We start from the raw sequence: 14491 nt of genomic DNA, 5'->3' as shown, positions 1-14491 counted from the left end.
GTAAGTCACAAATTCCTTTGACCCTATATTATATATGTTGCAACCATTTCTCTTTGTATGAATGTCATATGAAATATTTTGTTGACAGTATAGAAAAATCTTCAAATGTTAAAGTAGTTTGTGATAATTTGATTGAGTTGTGGAAAAAAATGTGCCAAAACAAAAATACTTTAGGCAATTACATTTCTCTACCAAAATTACTAAAGTATTTAGCAAGCACCAACGGTAATAAAGTATGTTTTGTACTTGAAGAACTTTCTGAAGAATATGTTAAAGAAGAAGATGCAACTCAAATGAAAGATTTGTTTACAAATGGGTTAAAAGATAATTTAGTTGTTTTTATTCCTGAGAGTATTACAAAGAATCGAGAATTGGTAACAAATAAACAAAAGCGTACACTACAAAGAAATTTTTTTCAAAAAGAAATAATAGGAATGGAAGTCATTTCTCTAAAAAAATCAATGAGAGTTACTGATTGCAATAAATCATTAATTGATATTGCTCAAAAGGTTATTTGTGAAACAAAAGGTGTTTTGAACATTCCAAATACAAACTTTAATTCCATGGAAAACTATGAAAAAGAAAAGAAAAAAATTAATGTCACACCACATTATGACTTAAATGACACCAATAAGGTAAATAAAGATAATATTTATGCAATTCAAAACAATAATAGTTTTGCCTCAAGTATTAATATTGGTAAAACTGTTAATAAATTTAAAGACTCTATAGATTTAAAAATTACTAACAATGAAACTGTTGATAACTTTACAGACAATAAATCAGATCAGTCTTCAGAGAGAATAGAAAGCAAGTTTGTTGATACATTTGTTAATAATTTTCATGACAATGATTTAGATTACATGGCAAAGATAATAACAAGAAGTACTAATAATATTGATCCAAATAGGTATATTGAGACTGAATATGTTTTCAAATCTGGTGAGATAGGGCACTCAATTAAAGGAGAAAAACCAAAGGTTGTGTATTTACCTTTTTATGATATAACAGATAAACATTCTGTTAAGTTATTATCCATTGTATTGGAAAAAATTTGTTTTAATAAATCAAGAAAAACTGTGGTTATATGCAACAATATTGAAGAAGTGCAATCTGTTGCATATGCAATAGATATAATTAAATGGTTAAAAGCAGTAACTTATTCACCACATTTGCAGCAATACTCCCCAACATTAGAACAAAAACTTAAAGTTCTTAATAAGTTAAATAGTAAACGGGACATTCTTGTAACTGACTGCAAAGGGTTTTCAGGAGCGGAATCTGAATCTGTAATTGTGTTTGTGAGTCCAGAAGAGATTTATCTTCGTCATGTTCTTGTGGATGCTATTTCAAGATCAAACTCATATTTAACTGTGTTAGTAAAGAGTTGCAGTGGTATCAAAGAGCTTATAAATAGCGACAAAACTATCGGAAATGTTTTAGAATTTTGGTCAAAAGAGGTAGTTGAAAAAATTACTGTTACAACATCCAATACAGAAAATCAAAAATCAAAAGATGGTTTCTTCGTAGTAAATGAGAATTGCAAGGAGTTTATTGATCGTGGATCTACTAATGATTTTGAAAAATACAAGAAAAGTTTACAGCTTCAAATCTTTCATGAAAATAATTTCGTGTAAGTCTTAGTTTTTATAAATAAGCAGTTATACATATAAATGTTATAAAATGTGTTAATTTTATGTAAAATTTTATATATATATATATATATATATATATATATATATATATGTATATATATATATATATATATATATATATATATATATATATATATATATATATATATATAAACTTTTATGTACATGAGGTTGGCCTCAATTGCCGACCTCTAAAAGATTGAGATTGATTTTTCCTGATTCCGAAGTTTGACATATATATATATATATCTATATATATATATATATATATCTATATATATATATATATATATATATATATATATATATTATATATATATATATATATATATATATATATATATATATATATATATATATATATATATACACATATATATATATATACACACTATATATATATATACATATATATATATACATGTATATATATATATTATATATATATATATATATATATATATATATATATATATGTATATGTATATGTATATATATATATATGGAAGTTTTATATATATATATATATATATATATATATATATATATATACATATATATATATATATATATATATATATATATATATATATATATATATATATATATATATATATATATATATATATATATATATATATATATATACATATATATATATATATATATATATATATATATATATATATATATATATATATATATATATATATATAGTATTGAAAGGATAATAAGCAATTAAGAATTAAGTTACCTCTCAATTTATGTTCTTTATCATTCAAAAAAGAAGCGAACCATTCCAGAAGATCATTGGTTTGCTTCTTGCTCCATTGTGTGTAAAAACGATTATTATCTATAGTGAATAAAAAATGTTCACTTTAAATAGATTTTCACTCAAACAAAATAACTAACAAGTTTGTAATTTAAGTAAAACGTTAAAAAAAAAAGTAAAAAGTTCATTTCAGATTTCGAGTTTTAAAACTATTTAAATTAAGTACAATTATTTTGATGTTATAAAAAGAAGTAATTTATTCTTAATTTGTACCAAAATCATTAGGCGATTTTATAGATAGTTCTTCCTCCTTTTTATAATCACTGTTTTCATCTGGAAAAAAACTCTTGTATTTTCAATATTTCAGGAAACTTTTTTTCATCAAATGCCTTGATGATAAATCGTGATAACACTTTAATTTATTTACGTATCTTAAAAATAGTGATTAAAACCTCTGAAAACATTTTTACCTAAGTTAAAAACAAATAGTTTATTAAATCGCACACATCAGCCTAATAATGACCATTCGGCCAGCGCTTTTTTGTGCCCTTGCATTAACATTAATTTTTAAACAATGATGACTGACTATAAATAGCTCACCACTAGACAATTTTAAACGTGTTTTATTTTTTTGCAGAGGAAAATTGAAAATTTTCTTCATCTTCACTCTCATCTTTTTCCAATATTTTTGTCTCTTTGGAGAGTTTATCACTAGAAAATCAAATTAAATTCAAATCACATGAGAATGTAACAATTAAATGAAAGAATTAAAATTTTTTTTAATATTGCTGAAATCCCTAAGGTTGAGGGGGCCACTAAAAATGTTACTTTTTTTAAATATATATATTTATATGTATATACTATGCATATTTTTATATAACTTTTAAATTTATTGGTTAATGCAGATTTGAATAAAGCGTACCTCGTTCTGAATATATTGAAGGTCCAGTTTCACCTGAATATATTGAATATAATATTGAATATAATATTGAATATAATATTGAATATAATATTGAATATAATATTGAATATAATATTGAATATAATATTGAATATAATATTGAATATAATATTGAATATAATATTGAATATAATATTGAATATAATATTGAATATAATATTGAATATAATATTGAATATAATATTGAATATAATATTGAATATAATAATGAATATAATATTGAATATAATATTGAATATAATATTGAATATAATATTGAATATAATATTGAATATAATATTGAATATAATATTGAATATAATATGAATACGATGAAGGTCCCGTTTCACCTGAATATATTGAAGGTCTAGTTTCACCTGAAAATATTTACATAAAGAACAGTTTAAAAATTATTGTATGATTAAAAGCAAATAAATAAAAAGCAAAGAAAAATTTATAGAAGGAAAACCATTCCATCCCATGTATATTAAATTTGATATATCTATTTGAAAATCAATTTATTCACGAGCTTAGAAGAATACAAGAAACAAAATTAAAAATATTGAACACATGTTCAATGTTTCATTATTACCAAACAGAAAAAATATTATTGAGAGTTGCTGTTAAAACAACAGCTGACAATTTTCTTGGTAGGTTTAGAAGCTGTCTTTTAAATATGCTAAAAAAAATAAAATTAGGAATTTCATAATTTTGGTTTTTCCTTATATCATTTTTAAAAATCAATTTTAATTATAAAGGACAACTTGATACTGAAATCAAAAAACAAAGAAATGAATGTTTTTTTCCAATTTTTTTAACTCATCCTCCTTTCTTTCTCTGCTGATTTTACATTTATATAGTATAGACTTGCTTCTCTGCTGCACAGAGAAACAAGTTGAGCGCAGCAGATAAGTATTTCCCCATATATTTAATAAAGTTTAACTTTTTACAGTTGTAAAAAGTTTTAATAAATATGTGTAAAATAAATTTTTAAGCTTTATCAATACTCAGATATAATAAAAACAATACAAAAAGTCTAATAATAAAAAAGACTAACTAATCGTAAATAAAACTATGATTAAAAAGAAACTTATTTACAATATATAACAATTTATATTTTTATCAAACAAATCATTACCTGCATCAATGGCTTATAAATGCTTTCCAACTTTTGTAATTTCTTCCAAAGCTAGAAGAGCTTGGTGGAAATTAATATTCATTCGTTCGGAATGCCCCATGTGAGAATAAAATAACCCCCTGTCACGTTTAGGAACATCCAAAGACACAAATAAAGTACTAATACGATGACGATTATTTGTAGCTATATTGGGATTTTTCAGAGGAGACCATTACATAGTTCATGGACAACATGCCAACCAGAAATGTGATCATCAGAATCCTGAGCACTTGCAAAGAGAAATTGATTTTCAGATGATACTCCTGCTAGTTCTTGCAACTCATTGTTAGCAATTTTAATAATGGCACCAACAGTATCTTGTGGTATCAGGACAGGGATTATTATTTCCCTTACCTGTCATATAAGCTATTTTCATTGTTTTAACAAGAATATTTTCAAATTTTTCAAGCTTCAAAACTCTCTGAATGTCAATCCATTTGTTGTTATTGGCTTGATTCCAATCCGTTAATAGCATACGTGCGGGCTCACCACCACGTCTGCCACATAACAAAGTCAATCTGGCGCAAGCACAATTTCCAAGTTTTACATAACTATGCAAATCATGAAATTCATAATCCTCACATAGCAGCTTAATAGTTTCCAAGATATATTTCCGCAGTATCAGTAAATCTGCCTCTAAAGGCAGTTTTGCAGGTTTTCGCAAGTTCACTTGACTTCTAATGTTCAGCTTAAAAGTTGCATCGCCAAAAAGATATTCTTGCCAACATTTTAAAGTATAAAAAAATTTCTGGACATCTTCAGCTTCAGTGTCCATGTCTTTGCTATAAAAAATGAATTGCATTACTGTAGCACTTTTTTTTAACAAATAGTACAAATTCAGTTTTAATCTTGCTTTAATATCTGAATCATCTTTTTTGGCGTAAATTTCTATAACATTGGACAGCGTATCAAAGTTCACTTGATTAAACATATCTAATGAGTTATTATGTTTTTCTGTAACTCTTACTTGTTTTAAAAACAACACTCCCACTTGTTTTAAAATTACTTCTACAGATTTGTCTTGCTTTTTGTTTAACTTCCAAAAAAATTTTGAACCAGTTTTCGGAATGGTTTGATCTGTCTACATACCTCACCAATTTTATCATTTCGAAACTTTGCTATAATATGAGTTTTGAATAAATTATTGTACTGTGATGCTTCATGTAATTCTGAAACAGTCAATGGAACTTGCAAAATGTGATCATTAATTCTCGTATCTGGCATATTTTTTTGTACCTTGAAAATGTTCTTATTACAATTACAATTTTACGAAAACTGCATTTCGTTCTAAGTCCTAAGACTTTTTTAAGGCTCTTTCTGAGACATACTTGGGAAAATCTAAAATTTCTTGGCCTTTGTTGTATTTTATATTCCCTCCCTTCTAAGTTAAGTAAAAGCCTTGACTTGTGATTCTTTTGGAAGTAAGAGAGTCAAACTCAAATATACAAATACAAATATACAAATACAAATATACAACAATAAAGACCATCTTTATGTTTTCGCTTCATGCGAAAACATAAAGATGGTCTATGACTTTTCTTCTTTTGGGTTATTTTTTGGAAATGTTAAGCTTATAAATTGGTTTTTAAATCTTGATTTTTGATGAATTTTTTTTTTTTTTCGATTATTTAATTAAAGTTAGTAACCAATTTATTCAAGTAATTAGATTATAACAGGGAGTTAAAATTAAATTTTTGGAATTTTTTTTTTGAAATGTATTATTCTATTTCATAAAAAACATTATGTTCTAAAAACATTTGAACTGAGGGTATTAACGTTTTGTTATAAAAAAATATTTCAACACAATGTGTTAATAGAAAAATAACTTTATTAAAAATACTTTTTAGGGCCACTTATTCATCCCATTATCATTTTAAGTAATCATTGGCTTCCAAAAGCCCTAAAAACAATAGATTACCTAAAGATTTAGCTTTAAGCTATTCAATGAGAATGTTGATACGAAGATTATAGAGCAGGTCCTTAATCTTTTTATTCCAACTAATTCTCATTGGATTTTAACACATCTAAAAGTAAAAACAGAAGAGGTTACTGTAAATTATAATTATAACTTGAATGACTTCGATACTTTTAAAATTGTTTTTGTGTCATACGTAATTCAAGATTAAGCAAACAAATTTTTATTACTGTTTATTAAAAAAGATTTAATTTAAATTTTAAATTATTTTCACTTTGATTAAGTCAATTTTAGATACTAAGTTAAAATTGTGAAGTTTTTGAAAAGTAAAACATAAAAAAAGAAAACATAATAATGAGTTTAATAAAACAAACAAACTAAAATAGAGTTTAAAAAATTTGGTAAAATGCTTAATTCTTTTAAAATTTCTTTTAGAGAAAACATTAAATTGCTTGAATAATGATATATCAGAAAAACAACTGTCAACGATGATTCTTTTTTTTAATTTATTTTTTCACCAATTAATAAATTTTATTTAAATTCTTTTTTTATATCAAGAAGATTCACAATCAATTCATAATAAATAAATAATAAATTAAATTAAGCAATAGTTAAAAATAAAATTTTCTTCTTTCCGTGAAACTCAAAAACCATAACTTAAATAGACACAATTATTTTGAACTGTGGCGCTTAAACAGCATTTTTACTACTACACATGAAATAAATAATTTTTTCTACGCTTTTTTGTACTTTTAACCTAATATAACTTAATTAAATTTAATTAAAAATTTGTATATTTGTATTTGTATATTTGTATTTGTATATTTGTATTTGTATATTTGTATTTGTATATTTGTATTTGTATATTTGTATTTGTATATTTGTATTTGTATATTTGTATTTGTATATTTGTATTTGTATATTTGTATTTGTATATTTGTATTTGTATATTTGTATTTGTATATTTGTATTTGTATATTTGTATTTGTATATTTGTATTTGTATATTTGTATTTGTATATTTGTATATTTGTATTTGTATATTTGTATTTGTATATTTGTATTTGTATATTTGTATTTGTATATTTGTATTTGTATATTTGTATTTGTATATTTGTATTTGTATATTTGTATTTGTATATTTGTATTTGTATATTTGTATTTGTATATTTGTATTTGTATATTTGTATTTGTATATTTGTATTTGTATATTTGTATATTTGTATTTGTATATTTGTATTTGTATATTTGTATTTGTATATTTGTATTTGTATATTTGTATTTGTATATTTGTATTTGTATATTTGTATTTGTATATTTGTATTTGTATATTTGTATTTGTATATTTGTATTTGTATATTTGTATTTGTATATTTGTATTTGTATATTTGTATTTGTATATTTGTATTTGTATATTTGTATTTGTATATTTGTATTTGTATATTTGTATTTGTATATTTGTATTTGTATATTTGTATTTGTATATTTGTATTTGTATATTTGTATTTCTATATTTGTATTTGTATATTTGTATTTGTATATTTGTATTTGTATTTGTATATTTGTATATTTGTATGAGGAAGATCTTAATTGTGAAGCACAAATGTCTTGTCATGACCCCTAAGAAAAAAGAATGATGGGGACTAGGTATGACATAAAGACTAAAAGGTAATTTAAATCAGAAAAATTTGAGTATATGGAAGTTACAGGAGTTTTTTTTGATTGGCATAGAAACATTTTTAAACCAAGTAAGTCGTTTATGCATGTGTTTTTTAATAATTTAAAATAATTTTTTTACTTTTTTCCATACTTTTTATCTCAAATTAAATTTGCACTTTAACTTTAAGTTTTGCTTTTTAAGTTTGCTCTCTGTTTTCTGTAACTCCCAACTTAAATAGTGGTTGTTTGCAACCTTTTTGGCAGTAAATAAGTTAAAATAATAATAATTAAATGGACACCTATAAAAGGTAAGAGATAAAGAAAAATATATATATAGGTCAGACAAATGATCAGCTCAGAAGATATTTGGTGATGACTATCCATGTGAGTCATCACATGGATACCTGTAAAAAAAAAATCATTATTTGTGCAACAAATGATAATCATTCCACCATGCTGTGAACAATAATAGTTTACATTACAAACCTATGATGGCATTTTTTATATATAAAAAAATAATTTTCAAAAATCAAATAGATAATTGCAGTAATAACAAATGCTGTTAGAAAAAATAAAATTAAATATTTCATTTTAATTCTGAAAAATATGCCTTTGTATCAGATAGCACTCCGGACAAATCTCTATTTAAAGAATCATAGCAATTTGAGGTAACCCATTGTCTAAATAAAAAAAATTTCAATCCATGAATTTTCCAACACAATGCAACCTTATGAAATATAGCTTATAAAACTTTTGTTATGTGTATAACATTACTTACTCAACATGGGGTTCTCCCTCATCAACCAATTGCATTAAATCAAACTAAGAGTGCAGAATTCAGTAATGCGTTGCAAAACAATAAAAAATGACAACATTTCAATTGAAAAAACAAATTATTATCATTAATATTTTTTTTTTTTACATACATGAATCCACACTACTATGGAACAGAACAGAGAATTTTTATTGTAACACCATCTTTAGGAAGATAACCATCTAAGGCTTATAAGCAGCCTCTACGAGGTGCCTCTCTATTTTTCATAGCAAAAGCAACTCTACCAATTTAAAAAAAGTTTTTTCTAAATTGGTAATGGTTTAAATTTTTTTTCTTAAATCTTTTTTTGCCTGCAAGTTTAAAAAAATTAAATGTTAGAAAATTTATTGTGTGTAACTTTCCTAAAATTCAATGATATCACTTATGGTATATTACATACTTAAAAAAATAATTTTCTACTTCTAGATCACATCTTGTTTCCTGGCTTTGGATTGATTTGTTCACTGGAGTAAGAAACTTATCCAATATAGCAAAACGAAAACAAATAGAAAAGAAAAAATCTTTTTTGCATCACTTTAATTTATACATTAAAGAGAATTAAAAATTTCATGAACTTACAATTTCCAAATCTGAATCAGATTCCGAATTGAATAAATCATCCATCATAACACCAGAATCTTTGATCACAGAAACCTAGAGTTTTATATGTATAAAAAATATATATTATTAACATTAAAAGTTTTCTGTCTCTGTCTTAAAAATATGATAAATAAAATTTATCTTCAAATTATTACACCAGGTCTGGAATTGCCGAAGCAAAATGAAAATTGATATTCTAATAGAAAAAAAAAATATAATAAATATGTAACTTTAAAAAATTAATTTAGTCATAAAACTTATTTTATATTACAAAAGTAAAACAAAACAATCGAAATATTTTTATCAAAGACTCCAAATCCAAAAAAACAAATATGATAAATGATTAAGTACATTTTGACATTATTATATTAAATGATAAAGTATATTCTGATATTATTATATTACATATTATTTTATAAAATATCGTCATAACTTTAAACATTCTTATGACAAATACTGGTTAACATAAATATAAAAACAATTACAATAAATATTATTTACCAAATTAAAACATGCAAAAATAATAAATTAAATGCTAATAAAAAATGATACAGGTTATTATGAATAGAAAAAAATAAAGATTACATGCTGGGTTCCATATATCAGGTAAACTTTTTTTCTCCTAAAGTATACCAACCTATACTTTATGTATACTAAACTCAAAGGAATCAAAATTTTATAAAAATTTAATAAATAATAATGGTTTTTGATAAATAAAATTTTGTTAAAGAATATTGTTGTTTTATATATAAAATCATAAATAAAAGTAATTAAAAATATAAGTAATTGATTTTCATTAAAAACTATTGTTATTTCTGAAACCTCTATAAAATTTTAGTTCTTTTGAGAACCTGGTTAATATTCTTTAAGGAAAGAAATTTAATTGATACATGGGACCTAGTATGCAAGTGTAATAGTTGCATTCTCTTTTTTAAAAAGGAAAACTTGACTGTTTAATTAGTTTCAAACCAAAGTTCATTTAATTTTCTTATGGCCAAATGGAAGTACCAAATCAAACTATAAACCATCTATAAACCTTTAAAGGTTGTTTGCAGCAAAACAAAAGCTCCAAAAAACAAAACAAAAATTTCATTAAAAAAAAATACATTTGCATCAGATAATACTCCACAAAAATCACTACAATAATTGCCATTCAACAAACCATAACAACTTGAAGCTAGCCATTGTCTAAATGCAAAAAATTTAATTTTGACTTACAATGCATATTACCCCTGAAATCCATAAATGAAGCTTCATCAGTACAATTGATAAAATGTTATACTAATTTATATACGTATTACTTACTCAGTTTGGGAATGATATGGACTTGAAACATTATTTTTCTTTTCGACAAACTGCAATGACTAAAATATAAGCAAACATTAAAATAAAATACTTTTTTTTCAGGATTTAACAGGAAGTTCATGCCTACTAACCGATTTCACAAAACTTGCCTAGAGGTGTGTTTGAATTAGGAGTCTCTTGTTTCTGAGACAAGCACAATAACCACTGTGCTATATTACCATAACTAAAAATAGTTATAGGTTATGAGTTAATGAAAATGTTATGGAGTGTGATAAAATGTGATAAAATCATGTCTGCTAAATACTTTGGAACTGCTAAATACTTAGGTTAAAAAATTTATAACTATTTATAAAAGTAGTTAAATAATTTCTAACTTACCTTTTTCATACAAATTTCACGGAAAACCGGAGATCAACAGTAAAATCAATATGTTCATCAATTGATATCTCTAAATCATATTAATTCAGTATGCAGCATATTAAGTTTTACTTAAAAAAAAATTATTTCTAAAATTTTAATTTTTAAATATTATAAAATCTTTATAAATTTTAATCCTATTTTATTCATAAAAAACTGAAGAAAAGTCTAAAAAACATAATTATTTACATTCCTATTATTTTCTGTGGAAATTATGTTTGACAATTCGTTTGAAACATTGGTTACTTTAATGCTACTTGCCTCAACAGCACAATCCCAATCATTGTCAAGTGACTAAAGAATTTTTTTGTTGTTTAAATTTTCTGGTGCTTTATAAATAATTATAAATACAAACAATTATAATTTCTCCGGTATCACAAAGTATATATTCTATTTATTAAACCCTCCGTCGGGCACAATATTGAAACATATGAAATCAGGCGCAATGTGTGTATTAAACACAGAGTTAAAAGTTGCTGTTTCTATCAACCCATATTAACATAAACTATTATAAAGATGTATATAAAAATAATATTAAATTTTTTAGGAAAAAAAAGTCTTATGATAAAATACTGAGTAATATTACAATTTAAGTACTAAAAAAAAAAAAAATCTAGTTTCAAAATAAACATGTACATAAATAAAACTAAACATTAAGACTTTTTAAAATATACCTTTTGTAAGTCACATTAATATACTTAAATCATATTTATTTGGAAATGGATATTTTATTTTCATTTAAATTGATGCATTCGCAAAAAGAAAAGCATGGTTGACAGACTAAAACTTGATGACTCATGCAAAGTGATTGGTGGCATTTTCGACATTTCTATTGAGATAACCTTCTTACACCCATTTTTAAAGTACACGTGGCACTACACATCTACGTCTTTTTGAAGCTGTAGGAGATTGTGATTTTTCTTGATCAATTCTTGGACTGAATCTTTGCATCCTAATATGTAGACTAAAAGGTGTTCCAACCATATTTATGCTTCTTCTCTGTAGGTGTTCCAATACCAATTCATGTGACTACTTTTTTAGAAATAATCTTCTTTATTTTTTTTTCGAGGTTATTCCCAATGTAAATTACTTGTGAATTGATGCCAGTAATATTTAGTATTGTATAGAAAATTACCATAGGCCACCATCTGGTGTTTCGGCTAGCACTCTAAGAATCGCACATCTGATCTACTACATCAACTCCACACTTAGTTTGATTGTAAAAAGTGATTATTTCCAGTTTCATTTGCTCTCCAGATTCAGGATCAATGGCATCATCATCTTGCAAACTTGAAACTAGAATAGCATTCTTTCTTTTGCACGGGATGTAGGAGACCTAAACTTTATAACTATTAAAACCAAACATGCTTGTGTTTGCTTTTCTACCTTTGACATTTATAAATGCAATAGGTAGCTGTTTTTTGAAATAAAGCTAAGAAAGATAAATTAAAAAATAAGAAAGCTTCTTAGTTTTTATCTATGAGATCGAAGCTAGTAAACCATTTATCCGCTGTTATATTTTGACTAGATCCAAATAATGGTTCAGCCATTCTTATTGCCACATCATTTGGTTTGTTGCTAAAACAAAAAGGGCCTTGTGGTTGTTGCCCAGCATAAATTTCCAATTTGACAGTATAAAACATCCTGGCATCAACTAGACTATAAAGTTTTATACTGTATTTGTTTGGTTTTGAGGGTATGTATTGCTGACACTGATATCTACCTCAAAATCCCGGAAGCATTTCATCAATAGTAAGATTTTCCTCTGGACCAAAACTTTTCTGACAATTATTATCAAATGGTTCAAAAATTATTTGAACAGGGGCAAGACGATCGTTTTCTTTTATTTTGGTTTTGAGTTCGTTGGTCATCAAAACGAAGACAACAAATAAGTGTCTTAAACCGTTTGATAATCATAACAAGACAGAATTTTTCAATGTTATCACCTTCTTTTCCCCAAAGATCTTCCAAACTCATTCGATTTGCTCTATGTACTCCTGCTAAATACAATAGTCCGATGAATGCTTTTACCTCAATTATGTCAGTGGATTTGATATCTCTCTGCCACACAAACCTATCTTTTAATGTGTCAATATAAATATTTGTGTATGTGATTATCAATTCAATTATATTGTCAGTAAAAATATTGTTTCAACATTCATATGGAGTTTTGGCATTTTTTGCATTTCCAATGACGATGAATCCGAATGTTTTGTGACTTTCAATGTCGACTTTTTTTTAGTGGTTTAGTTAGCCACTCTGTTTTTTTATCCTTGCTCATAAAAGAGTTTCCTTCTTCTTTGTCATCTTCTTCTGTTTTGTTTTTAGATTGCTCAGTTTCTGAATTAAGTATGCATTGTTCAACTTCATCGTCAGAGTCAATATTACTTTCTTCTGCAAAATTATCAATTTGTTTCTTCCTTAAGTAACTTCTTTAGTTCATCGAATTGAGACGCCATTAAATTTTTCTTTCATAAATAAATTATGTCATAATTAGGCACAATGTGCATGTTAGGCCATGTTAAGATTTATTTTGATAAAATACGCACAGTTAGTTTAATATTACTAGTTTAAAATGTGCGAATTAAACAAATCTGAAAAAAAAGTTAAAAAATACCTACCTAAATAAAATGACTTAATCGGGCGCAATGAGCCTATCAGAACAAATAGGTTGATCAATACTCTTTATGTTATCTGTAAAGTAACTAAGTGAGAGGGTTTAATAAGTCTTATAGAGACAGGAAATTACTAGAAAGATCGATATTTAGAAGCGCTCCAGCGTGGAGAAAATAACAAATAAATGAAGCATGTGCCTGTTAGATCAGTTGCACCCAACAGAGAGTTAAATAGATATATGAAATATACGAGTTATCAATTTTATCTTTAATAAAGTTTTTGTGAAAAATTTACCTGACCTAATGCCGACCTAAAATAGTTTAAGATTGGAAATTTATTGCTGTCAGTTATTCAAACCTGCAGTTATTCAAAGGCTCAGAAATTTAAAATAATTTTTGTTCCTTTGAAAACTTTGTCATTTATTCAAATAATCTCTTCAATTAACGATACCAGTGCATTGCATTTCAAATTATAACAAACAATCAAACCCTGTGCAACATATTTTTAAATTGGAGGTGCAATCGAGTTAATTAATTGGTGGTCTATTTTTGACATTAATGAAGTCAAAATCTGAAAAACATCAAGTCTTGTACTGAAGATGTTTGACAAACACTCTATAGAA

At 25.0% G+C, this 14491-nt stretch overlaps 1 protein-coding gene across 1 annotated transcript in view; it reads left to right on the top strand.

The window, feature by feature from the left end:
• The window catches only part of LOC136074264 (uncharacterized), a 28486-nt gene extending 26849 nt beyond the window's left edge, over window positions 1-1637 (top strand). The window contains exon 7 of the mRNA XM_065786569.1: window positions 1-1637. This exon is cut by the window's left edge and continues 975 nt beyond it. Within this exon, the coding sequence (XP_065642641.1) occupies window positions 1-1637 (1637 nt within the window).
• The last annotated feature ends 12854 nt before the right edge of the window (window positions 1638-14491 follow it).

Source organism: Hydra vulgaris, chromosome 01 (genome assembly GCF_038396675.1).
Source record: "Hydra vulgaris chromosome 01, alternate assembly HydraT2T_AEP".
Lineage (NCBI taxonomy): Eukaryota > Metazoa > Cnidaria > Hydrozoa > Anthoathecata > Hydridae > Hydra > Hydra vulgaris.
The sequence above is the reverse complement of the archived record's forward strand: the minus strand, read 5'-3'. Positions and strand labels throughout refer to the sequence as shown.